Source organism: Ceratotherium simum, chromosome Y, assembly GCF_057802395.1.
Source record: "Ceratotherium simum simum isolate JZ-2026a chromosome Y, ASM5780239v1, whole genome shotgun sequence".
Classification (NCBI taxonomy): domain Eukaryota; kingdom Metazoa; phylum Chordata; class Mammalia; order Perissodactyla; family Rhinocerotidae; genus Ceratotherium; species Ceratotherium simum.
The window spans coordinates 7,735,224-7,760,521 of NC_141941.1; the positions used below are offsets into that span (position 1 = coordinate 7,735,224).

The 25,298-nt window shown below is 37.1% G+C and overlaps 1 protein-coding gene across 1 annotated transcript in view; it reads right to left on the minus strand.

Annotated features, from left to right (window-relative positions):
* Positions 1–8,799, minus strand: part of LOC147911633 (lysine-specific demethylase 6A-like) — a 201,132-nt gene extending 192,333 nt beyond the window's left edge. The window contains 2 exon segments of the mRNA XM_087427822.1: positions 8,378–8,441; positions 8,648–8,799. Coding sequence (XP_087283948.1) covers positions 8,378–8,441; positions 8,648–8,799 — 216 coding nt within the window.
* Positions 8,800–25,298: the final 16,499 nt, after the last annotated feature.

The following is a 25,298-nucleotide window of genomic DNA, read 5'->3' on the forward strand; positions in this document are numbered from 1 at the left end:
TAATACATATCTAAAATGTCCAATTATCAATCAAAATTACTAGGCCCAAAAAAAAAAGGAGAGTGTAACCCATACTAATCGAAAGCAAAAAAATCAACAGAAACTAACCCTAAAGGTATCCATATACTACATTTACAAAGACTTCAAAGCAGCTATTACAAATATGTTCCAAGAAATAAAGTAAAATGTGTTCAAATTAAGAAACACATCCTAAACATAAAATGACAATAAGAATTTATATAGAAATGTTAGAGCTAAAAATCACAACAATTGCCATGAAAAAATTAAGCTAATATTGCTCAACAGCAGATGTGAAATAGCAGAAGAACGAATTAAAGATACATCAACAGAATTGTCCAACCCAAAAAAAGGAAACTGAACAAAAAAAGACCTTTAGATACCTGTTGGGATAACACTAAGCATTACAACTTAAGTGTAATGGAAATCCCAGGAGAGAGGAAAACGGGGCAGAAAAATATTCGAAGTAATCACTACAGAAAATTTCCTAACTTTGAGTTTTTTTTTTTTTTTTTGTGAGGAGATCAGCCCTGTGCTAACATCCGCCAATCCTCCTCTTTTTTTGCTGAGGAAGACGGCCCTGGGCTAACATCTGTGCCCATCTTCCTCCACTTTATATGGGACGCCGCCACAGCATGGCCTGCCAAGCAGCGCGTCGGTGCGCGCCCGGGGTCCGAACCAGCGAACCCTGGGCCGCCGCAGCGGAGCGCGCGCACTTAACCGCCTGCGCCACCGGGCCGGCCCCCTAACTTTGAGTTTTAACAAAGTGTTATAGATCCAAGAATTTCAACAAAGTCCAAATATACTAAAAGTAAAGGGAACCACACCTAAGCACATCTTATAGGCAAAATGTTAGCCAAAAACAAAGAGAACATCTTGAAAGAAACAACAAAAAAACAACTTACTAGGTTGAGAGACAGAAAATGATCTTATTACTGGATAGCTTCTCATCATAAACACTGGTGGTCAGAAGGCAATGTAATGGCATATTCAAAGTTTTTAGAACTAACTGATAGCAGACCTACCATACAAAAAATAAGGACCTTTGAGCAAGAACAACAACAACAACAAAAAGACTATAGAAAATATGAAAGAAAGGTGGAAATAACCCAACGTCCATAAACAGATGAAGAATAAACAGAACGCGGTATATCTACAAAACGGAATATTATTCAACCATAGACAGGAATGAAGTATTGACACATGCTACAATATGGATTAACCCTGAAACCCTCCTGTTAAGTGGAAGAAAGCATACACAGAAGACCACATATTATATATGTCTATTTATATGAAATATCCAAAATAGGCAAATCTAGAAAGAGAGAATAGATCAGAGGTTACCAGAAGCTGCAAGGGCAGTGAGGAGTAATTGTGGGGATTTTTTGTGAGGGGAGTGATGAAAATGTCCAAAATCAGATAGTGCTCTAATTACACAACATTTTGAATGTAGTAAAAGCACTAAATTGTATGGTTTTAAATTATCAGTATTAGGTGAATTTTACCTCAATAAATTTAAAAAGATATTGCTAAAAAAACAACAAAAGAATTAAATGGTACACAAGGTAACAGAAACATAATACCCAAAAAAGGGCAAAGAAGAAACAGAACAAAAAATGAGATACATAGGAAACATATCAAGTGGTAGGCATATTTCCAATAGGAAACATATCAAGTGGTAGGCATATTTCCAATCATGTCAATAAATTACAATAAGTGAGAATAGTCTACACATTCCAAGCAAATGTCAGAGATGCCAGACAGAATTTGAGAAAGATCCAACCAGACTGTCTATAAAAGACACATTTTGATTCAAAGTAAAAGGCTGAAAAATTATGCAAAGAGAAACCATGCAATATCGAAGCGACTTATATCAATTCCAGAAAAAATAAACATTAAGACAAGAAAAACAAAAGACAAAGAATGATGACAAGATCAATAATCAGAAAAATATAACTGTTCTAAATGTATACGCAATAGAACCCTAAAATACATGACACCAAAGCTAACAGAATCTAAAGAAAAATGAAACAATTCAACAATTAAAGACAGACTTCAATATTCCAATCTTACTATCTGCTACAACAACATAGACAAAAAATTGGTAAGGATATAGAAGACTGGGACCACCTTGACCAAACTGACATATCTGAAACACTCTATAAAAAACAAAAGAATGCAGAAAACAGTTGGTCTCTGAAGATTTAAACACTGAATTACCATATGACTCAGAAAATCCACTGCTAGGTACATACTCGGAAGAACTGGAAAGTGGTACTAAAATACCAATAAAGATGACCTTCTAAATAAAGTCTTCTGTACTCTGGTGTATCCACTCATGGTATTTATGGTTTATTTTAAAATACATGCCCAAGTTAAAAAAAAAATAAAAAGGAAAAATAATATAAAGCAGTTCCAGGAATATATAAAGTATAAAATGTCTTTCCTCCTTACCCTCAGAAGTATTTGTCTCCAAGATTACCATTACTAAATACGCCTGTCTATCCTTTCAAAAATCTGGCAGAGAATTGCTTAAACCCTCCAATGAATACTCATTCAAAGATCTCAAGAAATCAAAGCATAAGTAAAAATCACCACAAAATGAAAACTGAGAGAAAGAAACAGGAAATCATCCTTTAAACTTTTGCTAGAAGCTAAAATCTGAATTTTAAATTATGTTTTCTAAATAATACTGAGATACACTGCTATGCTCTAAAATCAAGAAAACAATCTCCAAGAGACAATCTCTATCTTATTAAGAAAGAGCTATTCTAACTTTAATTTGTCAAGTGATCTTAATGTGAACTTCTAAAGTACTTCACACTTTCCTCCTACAGTGATGTTCTAGGGTCCCTGTCTTTGTCCTTCATCAGGAAGGGGACTGCATGCTCAACCATGAAGGGTAGCAGAACATCCCACCCCAAAATATGCCTCTTTGGCAGACGAATATTTTGAATTTATGGCTTTTGGTGTACAAGGTACCCTTGTGTAAGAGACACTTACATTTATAAGAGAAAATTCCATTTGTTAGGGTGTCTCCCTCTATGTACCAGGATGACTCTAAATCACAAAGAAACTCTCATCAACGGAGAGGTCCCCAAACTTAAATCTGCATTACAACCTTACCCTCATTTACTCTGCTTTTCCTGATAACCTTTCTTAATTGGCCTGCCCCAGCCCCAACATTTCTCTTTTCCTTTAAGCTGTAGATAGTATTTAAGGTGGTGGCTTGGGCTATTCTTGAGTTATTCAACTTTGCTGTATTATCTCCCATGTAAACAGCAGGTACAGATGTTACTAAACTACTGTTTTTCTCTTCTTAATTTGTCTTTTTATTACATGGGGTCTTAGACAAGAAACTAGAAGAGCAGAGGCAAAATTATCCTTCCTCCCTTACAGCAAGCAGAGATATCCATGTTATCTCTACACTACCTACATTAAAGCCTTACACTAATCACACTTAAATTTTTGTTGCTCTGATATAAGGTCCCAATATACAAGACAATCATTTGAAACTTCAACGAAGTTCATAAAATATGTCAATCATTAAATAACTTCCATAGGGCCGGCTCCGTGGCTTAGCGGTTAAGTGCGCGCGCTCTGATGCCGGCGGCCCAGGTTCGGATCCCGGGCACGCCCCAAGGCACCACTTCTCCGTCCAACCCGAGGCCGAGTCCCACGCACAGCAACTAGAAGGATGTGAACCTATGACATACAACTATCTACTGGGGCTTTGGGGGGAAAAAAATGAATAAATAAAATCTTTAAAAAATAAATAAATAAATAAATAACTTCCATGAACAACAGTACAAATATGCACACCTAGGCCTTCATTTGTCAACTCAATCCTATGGGTTTTCTTAACACAAATTAGCTCTCTGGATACCTCATTTCAAAAATATCAGTACTGTTCATCTAGCATTAATTGCAAAGAGCTCAAAGTATTATGAGTTGGAATGCAAAAATAAACTTCAAAGTGAAAAATCATATAATCTATGTCAGAAAAAAAATCTACTTTAATTCTATAGTTGGCCAAGCACTAGAACTCTGTTTTGGTTTAAAGAGTGAGGCTTATAAATAAATTTTATCATCTAAGTCACAAAACTTATATCAGGCAAAACAGTCCTATTAAGTTTTGTCTGTCAAATGTTCCCTAATCATTTTATTTGATTATAAAAAGAACTATTTGGGCCGGCCCCGTGGCTTAGTGGTTAAGTGCGCGCGCTCCACTGCTGGCGGCCCGGGTTCGGATCCCAGGCGCGCACAGACGCACCGCTTCTCTGGCCATGCTGAGGCCGCATCCCATGTGCAGCAACTAGAAGGATGTGCAGCTATGACATACAACTATCTACTGGAGCTTTGGGGGGGAAAAAATAAAATAAAATTATTAAAAAAAAAAAAAAAAAAGAACTATTTAACTTAAAAAATGAAAACCAAAACTAAGAAAGTGCCTATTTATAACCTCATAGTTCTGAATTGTGCCCAGACATGAAAACATTTTCTATATCTCTTCCAACCTTTATGACCATCACTACACAAAAATTTCATAGTAACATTCTTGTATAGTGCGTACCCAAGATTTTGTTCAGTTACATGTAAACAATAAAACCGTTAACTGCTTAGAAGACACTGTCCTAACAAGAAAATACTTTTTTAATACATCAAATTAAAGACAATTTCTAAATAGCAAATCATGACTTTATTTCTATGGTTAATGCAAACAACAATCTTCCCAAAAATTGGAAATGAATCTATGTTTAAACATCAGCAAACAGAAAACACACACAATCTAAGTTATTAAATACCACCATTCAAATATTACAGTATAAAAAACCACTTCTGAAAACACTTTAATAAGTTTTTCCCTATGCAAGCAAATCAAATCTAGAAAAATGCATGTTTTAATAAATTTTAAACTGGTACTTCCATTACCCAAAATCTTTTAAATGTCAGATATTCCAAAAATATCCCCCCAGGGGAAAGAGCAGACACACTGTTGAACAGTAAACAAACTACAACTTTCCTATTAATCTTTCTACTGGTTAACAGAATTACCCTCCCCCCCCAAATTTTTCAATAACCAATTACCTGGATCAAACTAAAAACTAATAAAGATACTTCCAAGTAAACAACAGCAATAGATATTTTAGCAATAGTTCCCTGAGACAGATTACATTCCCCAGGCCTCTAGCATTAAATTAAAAAAATACGATAAGAGTAATGCTCTAATAGTAATCTAATGTTCTAATAATATTCAACTCTACTCTTTATCTTAACATAAACAAAACCAAGGCAAAACATTTTCCAAAATGCAATAAAAGTCATTGTTGATAATTTCTCTAAAAAGGTTTGGTTAATTACTTAAACTACACTATAATTTAAATATAAGCAAGTTAAAAGATATATTACTATAAGATTAAATGCTAGCACTGGTTAAAGTGCAACCTGTTTAAGACCATATGATGGTTCAAAAACTGATTAAACAATCGCTAGCTGTTTACAGCTTATTTTTTACATACCTAAAAAGAATACCCTACACATTACTAATTTATTTTTTATTCTAAAACTCCCAACACTGTATATCATATGGCAATCCTATAAAAATTCTTTTATTAGAGAATTTTAGGAGTCTACGAATATAACCATTCTAATAGTATGTAATAACATTTACATTAAAAAAATTTTTTTAATCAGATACTAAAAGAAACTAGCCACTGGAAGGGAAGGAGGCACTCTCACAATCTAGGAAAGTTGAGGGAAAGAGACACATTCAAACACAAAGTCTGGGGACATATAATGTCAAACTTCCCATGTAAGTATTTCACTGGTATATTCAGACTCACAAGGAAGCAATCAAGAATTACTGACAACAGACTACTACTACTCAGTATTTAAAAGGAACAAACTATTGATACAACTGTAACATAGATAAAGGTAAACTTACGCAGAGTGAAAGCCAGACAAAAAAAGCATACATACCGAATGATTCCATTTACATAAAATTCTAGAAACGCAAGCTATAGTGACAGAAAACAGGATCAGTGGACGTCAGTGGTGTGCAAGAATGAGGAAGAGCAGTAAGAATAGACTTCAAAGGGGCAGCAGGAAACTTTTGGAGATGATGACTGTGTTCATTATCTGGATTGCAGTGATGGTTTCACGGATATACACTTATGTGAAAACTTATCAAGTTGTGGATGTCAAATATGTGCAATTTTATTTCATGCCAATTACAATTCAATAAAGCTAGGAGGAGGGAAAGGAGAGAGGGAAGAATCCATGAAGATGCCAGCACACACCCCAGAATATTTTACTACACTTAAGTTACTTTAATGTTAAGGTTAATGAGTCTCGACCTAAACAGGTGGGAATTCACAAGTCTCAAAGCTAAAAGAAGTTAATGAAGTTAATTATTTCCATTTCACTCAAAACACTCATTGTAATTTAGTGTAACATCATCCAGTGTTTTATGAAGCTACAATTCTTCCAAATATAATGAAAATTGAAAACTTCCATATTTAAAATGTTATTGTAATTAAAGTCCAGAAAGATATGCTCAACTTCACAATAACTGAAAACAGCTCCTTAACATTTAAACCCAATACAGCAGGTAACTGAAGAATTCACTCCAAACTGTCATCTACTATTAAGCACCACACATTGATAATTTATCTGAACTGCAGCATTTGGGTATTTAAAAGTTCTCAACGAGTATTTTCACATATCATCCACATAAAACATCAAATAGCACGTTACGTGTATTTCTCCGTTATCGCGATCAACGTAAAAGATCTGCCCTTTCTTTTTCAAATTACCATCAATACAAGCAACTTCACAAACACCAACTGAAATGATCAAGTCACTACAATATAAAATAACATTTCTTTTAAGTTCAAAAAGTTTTTAATGGATTGGAACAACTCTGAAAGTAAAATGCCTAAATACGCAAATTCTTAGAAAAATTAAGACCACCACCGGTGCTAAAATCACAGCAGAGCTAGTCATTATTTTGCCAGTGACATTTTAAATGGAGCAACTATTACCTATACGATTAAAGTTTAATTCAATTTTCATCGTACGGACTGGATTTACCGAAAAAGATTACACTTCAGTTTGTAGTCATCTTTTGCCATCAAAACAATTAAACATAAAAGTGAGATCACAGGTTAAAAAAAAAACTCAAACTACTATAACATTTCATGGCAAGAAAAAATATCTTAAAAATAAAAGTTATTTAATACTTCCTTCTCAACTGCAGCACAAACTGTCAAATTCATAGGTAGTAATTTCAGCTAGAAAAGCAAGTATGTAACGGAAGGAACATTTCTGGCGCACATACCAACTTTCGTGGTACCAAGTTGACAGCAAGTAATATTTTAACATTTTTGTCTGCAGACAGAAATGACACAGAGACTGGGATTCCATGGCCTTTGTACAAGAGTCTACGTGAGAGAAACTAAATGTGCTAGAGGTTGATAAGCACATTCACGGTTTATGAATGCTGCTCTGAAGATTGGGAACGATACAAGAATTCTACTTTTAAATAATAGGTGTCAATTTTTATTAGGGACCATCAAGCTACACCAGCCGACTGTAACACCTACTCACTCAGTCCGTACTATTTCCCTGTTTTATCTCCTCCCTCCCACAGAGCTCTCCCCTTCATTTCTCCTCCCACTATTTCCCGCCATCTTGGCTGAGAGGGGCAGCCATTAACTAAATGACAGTGCCAAAAACTTTTCACACAAATAAACAGGGAATCCTCCCTACTTTCTGTGAAACACAGGAGAACAGGCTCCAGAAAAGAACACAATCATAAAATAACATTCACAGCAATATTTCTGTGGCAGCTAGACGTAGACAAGTAAACAAATCACTTAAAGACAAACGCATACCAATCAAATAGGTCCAATACCCCATGCAATACTCTTCACCGCTGTAAAGTACTTGCAACTTAGCCATTCTGAGTCCAGAGATATAAGACAGCCTAAAGCATGTAGTTAAAATCAGACATTACTAGCCGACCACCAAAAGAAAATACAACGTAGGAAGTACCTACGTCGGAAATTTTTTAACCACACATTCACGATCTTGTGACGTTAAAATTCAGAGATTATCTCCTAATAAAAACGCTCTCTAAAGAACTGTTGAGTCTGGCCCCAAAGCGCCACCGTCTCTGTTTCTCAAGCTGCAAGATCGAATGTCGCAAGGCAGCAAAGAAGGTTATCCGAGCGAAGAAAGAGCAAAACTACTTTTTCGTTGGCTACCGCAATGAGCGCTGACCAGCCTCAGGGGCCACAAGAGCCGCAGCCAGCAGAGCGCAGGCGGAAAAAAGAGTGTCGGCCGGCAGTTACCTTACCTTGCCCAATAGGGTCTTCGTCCTAGCGCCATCTTCGTGAAGCCTCACGAACCCAAAGAGACGGCTGCGGAAAGAGATACACGCGGCTCGTTAACGCTCCGAGAAAGCCACTCCCCATCCTCTCCCAAGCCCGAGGCCCAGTGGCGGCATCCGCTAGTAGAGCACCGAGATAGCCCCCTGTCACTGCCCGCGCCAAGCTGCGCTCGGGCCTCCACGAAGACCAACGCCAGCCCGTCTGGAACCAGCTGGGCAAGTGACGACGGTCTGTACCTGTCCAATCCGCCGAGTGCCTCCCTCTCTTCGGCTGTCAAGTTGAGGGACCCCTCCTTGGTCTCGCCGCTCGCTTTTCCCGCCGCCATTTTCTTTCCCTCATCACCGAAAGCAGCGGTGGCGGTAGCCAACGATACTCCGCAGGATTTCATGAAAACCCAACAAATTTAAAACTTCAACCACGAAACCCACCAACCCCCCAGGCCACAGCTCGAAAAGGCGCCCTCGCCGCGTGAGACTGGCACACCAACTTTATCGCCGCCACTTCCTCCACCGCGGGTGGCGGCGAAGAAAAATCCCAAGGTGATGGCGAAATCAGCGTATGCAGAGGCCGCAGCACTCGGCTACCTGGTCACATCGCCGGGTAGGAGGAGACAGCTAGAAAGGCGGAAGCTCGCGTTACTGGGATTTCTTAGAATCACAAACTTCGCCAGCAACAGCAAAAAGTTGTAATTGTGTCACAGGGTGAACCCGAAGTGCCGTGATGCGCCCCCAACTCTACTCCTCCCCCTCCCCCGGGCCGGGCGCTGCCAATTGACGTGACCGGTTGTGTCACGTGATCTTTGTTGACTCACGTCAGCTGTGGCTCTACTGAACTTGCTAGCTGCCGGAGCCCTGCCCACGAGGCAGCTCCCCCCCCACAGCCCGACCAGACAGCGGGAGGGGGCTGATTCCCGCCTCTAATTGGTTGTTGGAGACGTCTGTCCGGGAAAGGATACTAACCAGATGGAACAAACTGTTCGGTTGTGCTGGTTAAGTAAACACCGATAGATTAGGGAGGGTCCGGTTCTGTCACTCTGGAGCTCAAATGGCCAGGGAAGGAAACCGTATGGAAAGAGGAGATCACAAGGTCTCTCGGCGAATACTGCCAGTTGAGGACGCATGGATCTCCTTTCCCGGCGCCGCAGCACTGGACGTTACGTAGTTGCGGGACCCCTCACGGTGTGGGGACCGTCCATTTCTTGGCAAGTAGTGCATGACCCTGAACCCCTGCACTCAGAAGACGTAAGACTTTTGGCCCCGCTGGAAGTAATAGCCGCGCAGCCCGGATGCTCGCTCTGTTCTGTGTCCCCTTTCCTTTCAGCCGCGTGGAAAGAGAAGTAAGGGCCCTGAGACCTCAGCCGGCGCTCACCAGGCCCCAGTGAATGAAGAATCATCACTGGGATCGGCTTGGCAGATTGTAACAATCTCTTAACTCTGAAATTCTATTGATGACGATTTCGTGCAACCTGCGTTTATCATTTAACGATGGTTTCTAAGGAAAAAACAATCCCAAAAAATTAAGTTGGGACTCCAAACTGTTGGTGTCTACTGCTCTCATCTCAGAGTGGAGCCTTAATGGCAGCTGCTTGTGGACTAGCCTAAGCAAAAGAATAATTAAGATCATGACAATTTGAAGATGCAATATGCCTTAGAAACCAAAATGTAATCCCACTTTCTTGTTCTGGGTTGTAAGCAAATAAATGCTAGAATTGGGACAAAAACGGCCCTCGGGCAATTACTCTTTTCAAGAGGCTAATTTCATAATGATATTTCATGTAAGAAATCTTTTACAGGCTATTCCTCCAGTCCTTAAGTGTAGAAAAATGCTAATTTCTAATAGGCATCAGAAGAATTACATTGTTTTGTAATATTAGGGTAAATTTTCCTCTGGCTAAAATACACAAGATATATTTAAACTTTGAGTTTTAAGGAGATAATTTGGAGATAGCTGACTTAAGTTCTAACAGTATTTGGTGAGAAGCTATGGAAGTTCTATTTTGCCCACATTTTAATTATTCATTATGTGTAATTTCATTATGTGTCAATAGACGAATTTTCATTGTTCTTTTCAGATGAGCAGCTAAACTAACTCCTGTTTTATAGATTATAGATAATCTATAAATCACAGCCGGATGTGAACAGACTTTCAGTTATTATGAAAACTTCAGTTGTAAAACCAATTTGCTTTTTGTTCTAATCTAGATTCTTTTGAGGGGTGGGCTTATGGACAATAATAATTGGCATAATCATTTTATTTTTACTTCTTGTACTTAGAAAAATAGTCAATTATGGGCTGCCTATGTGTTACTGGGATTATAGTTTGGTCCCATCCCTTTCCATTTTCACTCCAAGGCTTTGAAGCATTGGCCACATCTCCTACTATACTTCTCTCTCCATGAGGAAAGAAAACAACAAACAAACAAACAAAAGAGAAAAACCTTTAATATAAAAGATATTTCCATAAGTGATAACTTATGGAATGGATAACTACTATTTTTCTTTCACCTTTTGGTTTTCCTTTTTCTTCTCTGTCTGACAAACAAGTATTTCTCTGATTACATGTCTTCTGGCCTTCTCTATCCTACTGTCTTTTCAATGTGGTAATGTTTGTCTAACTACTTTTGTTTGTGGAATGGAGACTCCTTGTAACCTCAGCCCTCAAAATAGTCTATACACAAACCCATTGACAAAGTTCTGGTACTAGCAAGCTGGTCTCCAGAACTGGTTTTGGCCAGCCACACAATGGCTTCCTGTGCTTAGCTTTCGGATGCTAAAATGATAGTTGAAAGACAATTGACGTGCTACGGCGGCATCATTTACTACTCCCGGACAGACTTGAATCTCTACCCATTGAGGAGCAAAGTGTGTTTGGTATCATATCTAAGTAAATCAGGCTGCAAGAGTGAGATACTTGTAGGCCTCCCAAAGCTGTACAAGCAGGAATAGAGAATTAACAGGTAGAAAAGCATCTACAATTTAGGCATTGTAGCCATCATTTCACGGAAGATGGAAGAAAGCCTCACAGAATTCAGTTACTTGCTAGCATTAAAATAGTAAGGCATCAATGATAAGGAGGTAATAATTGAAAAAATGCTTTCTAACTTCATTCCAAAATTTAGCGAACATTTATTGAAGACCTTCTATGGGCCACCCTGCTCTAATGTGACCCTTTTTTGGGAAGCACTATAAGTAAATTCTGCAATACAGAGTGATTGCAATGAGATTTAGCCAATTTCTGCAGAGCTTACAGATGGGGCCTCTATCTATGTCAGCCTGAAGAGACCAGGGGAGGCTCTTGGAGAAGAAAAGATGGATTGGCAGGAGCTGTGGGTGGGGGTATGTGTTGCAGGCAGAGGCAACAATAAATCTCTATAAAAACAAGGAAGCCACAGAATGTGGGAATTCTGGTAAATTCAAGATTCACTCAAGAAATTGAGTATGGCTGTGACCAAGAGAATGAAGGAAGAACAAGTCCTTGAGTTTGGAAAACTACACAAGACCATGAAGAGCATAGAAAGACACGACAATGAATTATACGAGAGACTTTAGTGAGCTACTAAAGGCTTTCAACTCTCCTTTTAGTACCATAAAGCCAATTTCAGCAGGGAAAATAATAACAGTAGGGTTATTGTTGCTCCTTTTTTACACAGAGTTTTCCTTTTACTGAGCTCACATTTGGCACCATATTCAGTGAATATTGGCAAGTTGGCTGAAAAGATTTTGCTAGATGCTGAAACACTTTTAAGGTAGCCTTCAGTTCTTAGCCTCTGAGCTTCTGTTTGCTCCACTCTTGAAATAGTTTATAAAGGATGTAGCACAAAATGGACACTGTTAGTATTATTGTCAACTTCAGTAGAAAGGGTAAAAAGGCCCATATTTTTACATCCCTAAAAGTATTTAGTAACTTTAATGTTATTGTCCCCAAAAGCTTTAACCTTGCAAGTGTATCTTTTGCCAAACAAAGATTTAGAGCCTTGCTAGAGGATTCTAATTTGTTAAACTAACTTCTGGTCCAATTAGTACAAAACTCACATTCACAAACCTGAGCTGAGGTACCCATATCTGGTAGTGCTGTTGTTTTGTTATATTGTGAATAAAAGCTTCTGTTTATTCTGAGTTAGTAACCAACAATGGGTAGTTCAATGTATAAATTAAATGCACTGAAAGAAGTCTCCTTCTCTTTAAAAAAAAAAAAAAAAGCCAAAAATTAGTGACATCAATATCATATGATTTTACAGTGTGCACTTTCTGTATGGGTTGAGAATAAATGATCAAATACTTGCATTCTCCCATTAGACTAAGGGAATGTTTGTCTTTCTGTAGATCCAGCTCCTGTCCTAAAATCTTCTAAGGACTGGGTAGTAGAAAAAATAAGATAATTATGGAAGAGAAGAGACATTAACAACGCTGGAAAACATATCAGTAATCTTAGAATTTAAATGTTAGAGTCATCCAGTCTCATGATTAACCATGTGTTATATGGAGCTCTGGGCTCCTCAGCCATAACTCAGAGATGCTGAAAGTGGGGAGAGGGTGTTGTTTAAAGAGAGGTCAATGCAGAGCATTTCTGCATTTATCTGATTAATATAAGCGCTGTAGGGAACACTGTACAAAAAATCTAATTTAAGAACAAGGTTCTTCTGTTTGAGAAGAGTTTGAAAGTGACATCCATTGTACACAGAAAAAAACAGATCCAGATAGGTCAGGTCAACTGCCAACTAATGGAAGAACTTGGATTAGAACAGCTCAATGTGAAAGCTTTTCAAATTAAGAGATTATAAATTAACCTTTAATTTTTTTTTACATATGAAATAGTGCCAGAAGTATTTCCCATATACACACTCAAGGAAGAATGTCAGAAGAGCTTTCCATTGTTTTTAATAAGACATACTAAATAGCCTGAAAATGTTCTGCTTCAAAACAGTAGAAATGCTGTCCTTTAAATATTTGATTTGGATCTAACTCATGTAAGGGCAATTCTCAGTGAACAAGAAAAAAGGATACTGAATGTGATGTTTGTAAGTGTGTCACAGTCTCTGCAAAAAAAAACGAGAGTAGGAGCAGCTGTCCCCAAAACTAGCAATAACAAGGCAAGATCCCAGAAAATGTGAAGAATTATAACAAAGACCTCTCAAAAAATGAGGTGCTTAAAAGTCATAAATCTTTAGCAAACCTGTGTAGTAGGAAAAAAATGAGGGGGAAAAAAGAGGCAAGACACAGGGAGATGATGAGGAAACTTATCTTGGTGTTACTTTGGGGTGGGAAAATGACTCTTCCATGATAAATTATAACCTAAGTTTGTCACCACAAGGTTTAGGTTTTTACTCATCTCCGTGATGTTAGAAAATATAAATCAAGAAATCAATAAAAATTAGTCCTGGCCTAGTGATGACTGCAGTGCCTACAAAAATCAAAGGTAAATTGCTCTGAGATACACACAGCTTTCCCACACTTAAATCTTTACTGAAAATGAGTTCATGATGCAAAAATTTGTAATACACAAGGAAACGATACTAGCAGAATAAGCAAATAGTGGCATTAAATCCAATAGTCTAGATTTTATAATGATAGAACTCTCCAAAGTTCTATCTAGATTCTAGAATGATTATGTTTAAAATAAACTAGCATTTAAAATAAACAAATTTTAAACATGAGAAAGAAACAAGATATGATATTTTTTAAAGAGAGTAAGAAGATTTTTTTAAAAAACAATGATAATTTCACCAAAAGAAAATTATAGTAGAAATTAGAAGAGATACCACAGAAATACAAAGGATTATAAGAGAATACTAGGAAAAGCTATATGCCAATGAATTGGATAACCTACAAGAAATGGATAAATTCTTTTTTTTTTTTTTTTGTGAGGAAGATCAGCCCTGTGCTAACATCCGCCAATCCTCCTCTTTTTTTGCTGAGGAAGACGGCCCTGGGCTAACATCTGTGCCCATCTTCCTCCACTTTATATGGGACGCCACCACAGCATGGCTTGCCAAGCAGTGCGTCGGTGAGCGCCCGGGATCCGAACCAGCGAATCCCGGGCCGCCGCAGCGGAGTGCGCGCACTTAACTGCTTGCGCCACCGGGCCGGCCCCATGGATAAATTCTTAGAATTATATAAACATCCAAAACTGAATCAAGAAGAAACACAGAATCTGAATAGAATGATCATTAGCAAGTACATTCAACCAGCACTCAAAGACCTCCTAAAAAACAAAAGTCCAGGATCAGATGGCTTCCCTGGTAAATTCTACCATACATTCAAAGGAGATTTAATACCTATCTTTGTCAAACTCTTCCAAAATATTGAAGAGTAGCAATGCTCCCTAACTCATTTTATGAGGCCAACAATATTCTGATGCCAACCCCAGATAAGGGCAACAACAATAACAAAAAATTACAGTCCAACATCACTGATGAAAATAGATGCAAAAACCCTCAACAAAACATTAGCACATTGAATATAACAGTACACTGAAAGGTTCATACACCACAATCAAGTGGGATGTATTCCAGGGATGCAAAGATGGTTCAACCCCAAATCAATCGACATAATATGTGATTTTAACAAAAAGAAGAATAAAAATCACGATTGTCTCAATAGAAGCAGAGAAAGCATTTGACAAGACACAGCATCCATTTATGATAAAAAGTCTGAAAAAATGGATATAGAAGGAAAGTACTTCAACATAATATAGACCATATATGATAAACCTGCAGCAAACATCATACTCAACAGTGAAAAACTGAAAGCTATCCCTCTGAGAACAGGAATGAATCAGGGATGCTCACTTTTGCCACTCTTATTCAACATAGTATTGGAAGTTCTAGCCATAGCACTTAGGCAAGAAAAAGGAATAAAAGAGATCCAAGTTGGAATGGAAGAAATAAAACCACCGTTATTTGCAGATGACATGATTTTATAGATAGAAAACCCTAAAATATCCACCAAAATGATTAGAAACAATAAATGGATATGTAAAGTTGAAGGGTACAAAATCAACATACAAAACTGTGTTGTGTTACTAGACGCTAACAACAAAATAGCAGAAAAAGAAATAAAGACTACATTCCCATTCACAATTGCAAGAAAAGAATAAAATATCTAGGAATAAATTTAACCAAACAGGTGAAAGACCTGTACGCTGAAAACTACAAAACACTGTTGGAAAAAATTGAAGAAGACACAAAGAAATGGAAAGATATTCTGTGCTCATAGACTGGAAGAATTAATATAGTTAAAATATTCATACTACCTAAAGCAACCTATGGATTCAATGCAATGCCTATCAAAGTCATAACAACACTTTTCAAAGAAATTGAACAAAGAATCTTAAAATTTATGTGGAAGGACAAGAGACCCTGAATAGCCAAAGGAATCCAGAGAAAAAAGAATAAACCTGGAGGCATCACAATCCCTAATTTCAAAATGTACTACAGAGCTGTAGTAATCAAAGCAGCATGGCACTGGCACAAAAACAGACACAAAGATCAATGGGAAAGAATTGAGAACCTAGAAATAAACCCACACATTTATGGATAGTTAATTTTTGACAAAAGAGCCAAGAACATACATTGGAGAAAGGAACTTCTCTTCAATAAATGGTTTTGGGAAAACTGGACAGCCACATGCAAAAGAATGAAAGTAGACCGCTATCTTACACCATAAACAAAAATTAACTCAAAACAGATTAAAGACTTGAATGAAAGGCCCAAAATCATAAAATTCCTAGAAGAAAACAGAGGCAGTACGCTCTTCAACATCGCTCTTAGCAGTTTCTTTTGGACTACATCTCCTCAGGCAAGGGAAACAAAAGAAAAAATGAATAGGACTACATCAAACTAAAAAGCTTCTGCCTGGCAAAGGAAACCATCAACAAAATTAAAGACAACCTAGCAACTGGGAGAAGATGTTTGCAAATTATATATCTGTTTGGCAGTAATATCAATAATATAAAAAGAAGGCGTACAACTCAACAACAACAGAACAAACAAGCCGTGTTAAAAATGGGCAGAGGATCTGAATAGACATTTTCCCAAAGATATACAGATTGGCAACAGGCACATGAAAAGATGTTCAACATCACTGATTATTAGGGAAATGCAAATCAAAACCACAATGAGATATCATCTCTCACTTGTCAGAATGACTATCATGTAAAAGACAAGAAATAACCTTGTTGGAGAGGATGTGGAGAAAACAGAACCATTAGGTACTGCTGGAGGGAATGTAAATTGGTACAACTACTATGGTAAACAGTAGAGATTTATCAAAAAATTAAAAACAGAAATAGATTATGATCCAGCTATTCTGCTACTGGGTGTTTATCCAAAGAACAGGAAAACACTAACTCGAAAAGGTAAATGCACCACTATGTTTACTGCAGCATGATTCACAGTAGCCAAGACTTGGAAATAAACCAACTGCCTATCAGTAGATGAATGGATAAAGAAGATGTGGGATATATGTATACAACAGAATATATTATGCCCTCCTTACCAGCCAGCTGACAGCCAAACTTCAGGGACTTGAGTCTTGGGTAAACATCCCACAGCAAACGAAGGCTCCACCTGATATCTAGTTCTGAACAAGTGCTGGAGACCTGCAAATCCAATTGACTATGAAGAGAATCAGCTGACATCTGAGGCAGATGGCTTTCCCAAATGATCAGACCAGGCCTGTATGCCCTCTTCCCACTGTTGTTACTTACTTTATTTTCTCCCTCTGCTTTCTGGAAGGACACTGCCCTTGTTTACCTTTCCCAGTCTCTTGGGAAAGGGGTAAAACTCTCTGAGTGCTGGATTTCCCATCAGAAACCTCAGTCTGTCTAAAACGCTAATTACCTCTTAGTTTACCCTATAAGTAATTTTACTTAGACTCCAGATGCTATTTGTCTAAATTGATATGATGGCCCATGTTGCCAACTCATGGTGCTAAAACTAAACCCATTCCTTGCTTTAGTTTAACCCAGACTTGGGAGGGGTAAACAAGATCGTTTGAATATTTGTATAAGAAATTCTATGTGGCTGCAAATGTAACCCAGGCCATCTGTAAATTCCTTGATATACCCATATATTTAGGCAAACTCTTGGTATGTAACAACATAGTATCTGAGCTGTTGGTTATATAATGCTAGTCCTGTATGCCAATGAATGATTCTATAGATGATATCAATTATGCAGGAGGCTTGTGTACACCCCCTGGTTACATCTTCATCTGTGGTGGTTTCATTAATGATCTTTATGCTTGGGCAACTCAATGCCTTGACAGCTGGAGAATATAAGGACAGTGAGCCCTGGCCATGTTAACTGTCCTATTGTCTCTGTATAACCAAATAGAGACCTCTCATTGGTCTCTCCCATTGAATCTCCATCGTGACGTTAAACGAGAACTTCCAGGAGGCATACGTGACTCTGTTTGCCTCTGTGGGAAGAGTTTTCATCCCATGTGTCAGAGTGAGTGCCAATGAACAAATGATCAGGAATCTCTTCCTGACTCTAGAAGAGTTGACTGACTCCACAGCCAAAGCAATTTCAGCTCAGTAATGGATTCTTTATTCACTGGCTAAGGTAGCCTTGGATAATTGTGTAGCCCTTGATTATCTACTTGCTGAGCAAGGAGGTGTCGGTACAGTGGCAAACACTCCTGTTGCACATAGATAAATGCCTCTGGGGACGTAGAAACCCAATTACATAAGATCAGAGAGAAAGCACATTGGCTATAACAAATTTCTCCCAACAATGTGCTGTCTTTTGATTTGTTCAGCTGCTTACCTTCGAGCCTGGGCTCCTGGTTTAGAACAATTCTGCAAACTGAGCTTAGAGTAATGCTCGTCATCTTACTCTGTACACTTTTTGTGAAGGTTGTACCCATTGCATGTTGAACCTCTGTAAAACTGATGTGCCTGATAAGGTGATGTTAGCTGAACAATTTGAAATGATTTCCAATGCTTATGACTTCAGACAACTATAGAGTTTGAATAAGAAATGCCTGATATTTCTCCCTGCAAACCTTCCTTGTTATGCAAATGTGGATTAAATGGTTTTCAACACCTTCCCTCCAAGGTGGGACGTGACAACCAAGAAATGTCCTTCCTGGCACTAAGGGACAAGACCACCATGTGCAGAGAACCTGATTGTTGGTCAGCAATGCTTTTGGAGAAAGGTCTTGATCAAAAGGGAAAAATGGGCAAATTAATAAAAGAAACCTTAACTAAGTTGGAGTCAGCAAGATCTGGAAGGGGTGCTCTCCAGCCCCCTCACACATCATCAATTACACCAAATAGGAAGAGGCAGATGCTTTCCGCTTTGACAGGAAGTAAAACTACTTTACTACTGAAGGAAGATTTCTCTTCCCACTTGGCAACAGCCCAGCCAATGAGACACACGACAGTTCAACCAATGAGAAGCCATTGCTGCCCTGAATATTTACCTTCCAACAATGGACTTTCTTTTAGAACAGCACCTCCCTATTCCCTCTTTTTCTCTTCCCTCTATAAAAGCAGCTTCCCTCCATTGTTTTCTGGATTTGCCTTTGGTTTGCCAGAGCATGCATATCCTGAATTGAAATTCTTTTGGCTATTCCTCAATAAACACATTTTAAGGATTTTTAAGTCGACAATGGCTTCCTAAAATTGCACATTAAAATAAAAATATAGGTGGGGCCGGTCAGGTGGCACAAGTGGTTAAGTATGTGCAATCCACTGTGGAGGCCCGGGGTATTTTTCCTGGCCTTTTTCCCGGGTATTAGAATTCTGTGGAAAGCTACATCAGCAAAATGATAGACTAGAAAGCTCCAAGTCCTCATTCTCCAATAGAAATATTATTCTTCCAATCCAAGAGCACGGAATATCTTTCCACTTCTTTGTGTCGTCTTCCATTTCTTTCAGAAATGTTTTATAGTTTTCGGTGTACAGATCTTTCACCTCTTTGGTTAAGTTTATTCCTAGGTATTTTAGTCTTTTTGTTGCAATTGTAAATGCGATGGTATTCTTAATTTCGCTTTCTGCTAGTTCGTTGTTAGTGTACAGAAATGCAACTGATTTTTGTATGTTGATTTTGTATCCTGCAACTTTACCATATTCGTTTATTACTTCTAAAAGTTTTCTGGTGGATTCTTTAGGGTTTTCTATATATAAAATCATGTCATCTGCAAATAGTGACAGTTTCACTTCTTCCTTTCCAATTTGGATCCCTTTTATTTCTTTCTCTTGCCTGATTGCTCTGGCTAGGACCGGGCAAGAGAAACAATAGAAAAAATAAACAAATGGGACTACATCAAACTAAAAAGCTTCTGCACAGCAAAGGAAACCATCAACAAAACAAAAAGACAAGCTAACCATTGGGAGAAGATACTTGCAAACCATACTTCTGATAAGGGCTTAATCTCCCAAATATATAAAGAACACATGCATCTCACCAACAAAAAAACTACCAACCCAATTAAAAAATGGGCAAAAGACTTGAACAGACATTTCTCCAAAGAAGATATACAGATGGCCAACAGACACATGAAAAGATGCTCAAAATCACTAACTATCAGGGAAGTGCAAATCAAAACTACAATGAGATATCACCTCATGCCCGTCAGAATGGCTATAATTAACAAGACAGGAAACAATATGTGTTGGAGAGGATGTGGAGAGAAGGGAACTCTCATACACTGCTGGTGGGAGTGCAAACTGGTGCAGCCACTATGAAAAACAGTATGGAGATCCCTCAAAAAATCAAGGATAGAACTACCATATGATCCAACTATTCCACTGTTGGGTATTTATCCAAAGAACTTGAAAACACCAATTTGTAAAGGTACATGCACCCTTGTGTTCACTGCAGCGTTATTCACAATAGCCAAGACTTGGAAGCAACCTAAGTGCCCATCAAGGGACGAATGGATAAAGAAGATGTGGTATATATACACAATGGAATACTACTCAGCCATAAGAAACGATGAAATCCAGCCATTTGTGACAACATGGATGGACATTGAGGGTAAAATGCAACTTGTAATAAGTCAGAGGGAGAAGGTCAAATACTGTATGATTTCCTTCATTAAGTAGTAGATAATAACAACAATAAACAAACACATAGGGACAGAGATTGGATTGGTGGTTACCAGAGGGGAAGGGGGGTGGGAGGAGGGTGAAAGGGATAATTCGGTACATGTGTGTGGTGATGGGTTGTAATGAGTATTTTGGTGGTGAACATGATGTAATCTATGCAGAAATAGAAGTACGATGATGTACACCTGAAATTTTTACAATGTTATAAACCAATGTTACTGCAATAAACAAAAAATTTAAAAAAAGAAAAAGAAAAAGAAAAAAAAGAAATATTTTTCAAAACCCAGAAACTGGCGGAACTAACCTTACATGAGATCTGGAAAAATAGTCAAAGTTATATAGCAACCAAACAAAGGCCCAATCAGGAAAAAGCCACCTTTAATATGGTAGGAAATTTCGAGGCATTTTTACTCACACTCACTACACCACCTCCCATGCTACACAGTCTTGGTCCAGAGGATTCCTAGATCCCACCCACAAAACAAAGAAAACAGAGAAGACGTTATTTGCACAATTATGTCCTGTCTGGGACCTGACTACAAGACTAGGCTTTTCCTGCTATATTTAAACTGAAATTTTTCTTTCTTGTATTATTCCCTTTTTAAATGAAAGTTTTATCTATATTAGTGAGTTGGACAAAGTCTCTTCTTTTATACCCTGAAAAAAATTATATGAGAAATATCTGCTCACTAAATTGTAATTGGTATCATCTGTAAACCATCTGACTCTGTTGCTTTATTGTAAATATATTTTAACTATTGATTTAACATATTTAATATTATAGGAATTATAGCATTTCTATTTTCTTCTGTTGGCATGTTAGGTTTTTTTGGTACGAATTTACCCATTTCTTTTATGGACCCTAATTTATATCAAAAACTTGTTCATAATTAGAATGTCCCCAAATATATTCTTGAAAAAGTGCTGTTTTGAGAGAGAAAGAGTGCGGTATAAACAATTTGCCAAGATGTTTGGTATAGACGGGATATAGTATATTCTTATCTATAACAGCTTTTTTCTTTTCTTTTCTAAATTCTCTATTTTACCTGAAGCTATTCAAAATATTGTTTATTTTTGCCATTTTCCTTTTTTCTACATCAAGACTGTCGTCTGACATTTGACTCAAATATCTTTATAAAGACTATTATTTTAAAACCCCAAACTCATAGAAAAAGAGATCAGACTTCTGGTTACCAGAAGCGGGGAAGAGTGGGGGGGCCCGAGGTGTTGGAGTAAGGTGGTCAAAAGATACAAACTTCCAGTTATAAGATAAATCAGTACCATGGAGGCAATGTACAACATGATGACTACAGTTAACAGGGCTGTGTGGTATATAGGAAGGCTGTTAGGAGAGTAAACACTAAGAGTTCTCATCAAAAGAAGAAAATTGTTTTCCTTTCTTTTCTTTTTATCATATCTATATGAGAAGATGGAAGTTAGCTGAAGCTATTGTAGTAATCATTTCACAACATATTAAATCAGACCATCATGCTGTATTCCTTAAACTTATACAGTGATGTATGTCAATTATTTCTCATTAAAACTGGGAAACAAACAAAAAAAACTATTTGAAAAGCCAAAGCTTTTTTTTAAACTATATTGTGTTTTTAAACTATATTGTAGTTTATTAAATCCTATTCTTATTTTTTTACTCCTTTTTCCTAATTTCACTTACTTTACCCTGCAAGTCTTTTTCTTCTTTCTTTTTATATAGATGGTTAGTTAATATTCTCGGCTCTTTTTTATTTATTTATTTTTATTTTAAAAAGTATTATATTATTTTTTTCCTTTATTGCTGTAACATCAGTTTATAACTTTCTATAAACTTCAGGTGTACATCATTATATTTTGATTTCTGTGTAGATTACATCATATTCACCACCTGAAGACTAATTACAATCCATCACCACACACATGTGCTTAGTCATTCCTTTTGCTCTCCTCCCTCCCCCATTTCCCTCTGGTAAGGGAAATCCAATCTCTGTTTCTATGTAACTGTTTGTTGTTGTTTTTATCTTCTACTTATAAGTGAGATCATATGGTATTTGACTTTCTTTCTCTGACTTGTTTTGCATAGCATAATACCCTCAAGGTCCATTCATGTTGTCACAAATGGCTGGATTTCATAATTTCTTATAGCTGAGTAGTATTCCATTGTGTATATATACCACATCTTCTCTATCCATTTGTCCCTTGATGGGAACCTATGTTGCCTCCAAGTCTTGGCTATTGTGAATAATGCTGCCATGAACATAGAGGTGCATGTATCTTTATGCATTCATGTTTTCATGCTCTTTGGATAAATACCCAGCAGTGGAAGAGCTGGATCATATGGTAATTCTAGTCTTAATTTTTTCAGCAATCTCCATACTGTTTTCCATAGTGGCTGCACCAATTTGCACTCTCACCAGCAGTGTATGAGAGTTACCTTCTCTCCACATCCTCTCTAACACTTGTTTCCTGTCTTGTTAATTATAGCCATTCTGACAGGAGTGAGGTGATATTTCATTGTAGTTTTGATATGCATTTCCCTGATAGTTAGTGATGTTGAACATCTTTTCATGTGCCTTATGGCCATTTGTCTCAGAAATGTCTGTTCAGATCTTTTGCCCATTTTTTAATTGGGTTGTTAGTTTTTTTGTTGTTGGGATGTATGTATTCTTTATATATTTTGAATATTAACCACTCATCAGATATATGGTTTGCAAATATCTTCTCCCAATTGTTAGGTTATCTTTTTGTTTTGTTGATAGTTTCCTTTGCTGTGCCAAAGCTTTTTAGTTTGATGTAGTCTTATTTGTTTGTTTTTTCTATTGTTTCCTTTACTCAATCAGACATGGTATTTGAAAATATGTTGCTAAGACCAGTGTCGAAAAGCATACTGCCTATGTTTTCTTCTAGAAGTTTCATGTTTCCAGGTGTTACATTCAAGTCTTTAATCCATTTGAGTTAATTTTTGTGTATGGTGTAAAATAATATTCTACTTTCATTCTTTTGCATATGGCTGTCCAGTTTTCCCAACACCATTTATTGAAGATACTTTCCTTTGTATGTTCTTGGCTCCTTTGTTGAAAACTATCTGTCCATAGATGTGTGGGTTTATTTCTGGACTCTTGATTCTGTTCCCTTGATCTGTGTACCTCTATTTGTGCCAGTACCATGATGCTTTGGTTACTACAGCTTTGTAGTACATTTTGAGATCTGGAGTGTGATACCTCCAGGTTTGTTCTTTTTTTTTTTTTTCCCCAGGATTTATTTGGCTATTCAGGGTCTTCGGTTGCTCCATAAAAGTTTTAGGATTCTATGTTCTATTTCTGTGAAAAATGTTGTAAGACTTTTATAGGGATTCATTGAACCTATAGATTACTTTATGCAGTATGGACATTCAACTATGTTAATTCTTTCAATCCAAGAGCACGGAATATCTTTCTATTTCTTTGTTTCTTCTAATAATATTTTATAGTTTTCAGTGTACAGGTCCTTTACATCTTTGGTTAAATTTATTCCTAGATATCTTATTCCTTTTGTTGCAATTGTAAACGAGATTGTATTCTTAATTTCTCTTTCAGCTGCTTGATCATTACTCTATGAAAATGCAACTGATTTTTTATGTTGATTTTGTATCCTGCAACTTTATTGTATTCATTTGTTAATACTAAAAGGTTTTTTGGTGGATTCTTTAGGGTTATCTACATACAAAACCATGTGTTCTGCAAATAGTGACAGTTTCACTTCTCCCTTTCCAGTTTGGATCTATTTTATTTCCTTTTCTTGCCTGATTGCTCTAGCTAGTACTTCCAATACTATGTTAAATAAGAGTGGTGAGAGTGGGCATCCTTGTCTATTCTCTGTTATCAGAGGGATAGCTTTCAGTTTTTCTCCATTGAGAATGATATTAACTGTGTGTTTGTCATATATGGCCTTTATTATGTTGCGGTACTTTCCTTCTATACCTATTTTATTCAGAGTTTTAACATAAGTGTATGCTGTATCATGTGACATACTTTCTCTGCATCTATTGAGATGATCATGTGATTTTTATTCTTCATTTTGTTAATGTGCTGTATAACACTGATTGATTTGTGGATGTTGAACCATCCTTGCGTCTCTGTAATAAATCCCACTTGATCATGTATGATCTTTTTAATGTAGTGTTGTATTTGATTTGCTAGTATTTTGTTGAAGATTTTGCATTGATGTTCCTCAGTGATATTTGCCTAAACTTTCCTTTTTTGTGCTCTCCTTGTCTGGTTTTGGAATAAGGGTTGTGGGCTTCATAGAGTGAATTGGGAAGCTTCCCCTCTTCTTAAATTTTTTGGAAGAGTTTGTGAAGGATAGGTCTTTGAATGTCTGGTAAAATTCACCAGGGAAGCCATCTGGTCCCAGACTTTTATTTTTTGGGAGATTTTTGATTACTCTTTCAATCTCCATACCAGTAATTCACCTGTTCAAATTCTCCACTTCTTTTTTCAGTTTGGGAAGATTGTAGGATTCTAAGAATTTATCCATTTCTTCTAGATTATCCACTTTGTTGGCATATAGCTTTTCATAGTATTCTCTTATAATCTTTTATATTTCTGAGGTGTCCATTGTAATTTCTCCTCTTTCATTTCAGATTTTATTTGAGGCTTCTCTCTTTTTTTCTTGGTGAATCTACGTAAAGTCAGTTTTGTGTATCTTTTCAAAGAACCAGATTTGTTTCCATTTATGTTTTTTTCTAATAATTTATTTTTTTAGTCTCTATTTCATTGATTTCTACTCTCTTTTTTATTATTTCCTTTCTTCTACTGACTTTGGGCTTTGTTTGTTCTTCCTTTTCCATTTCCTTTA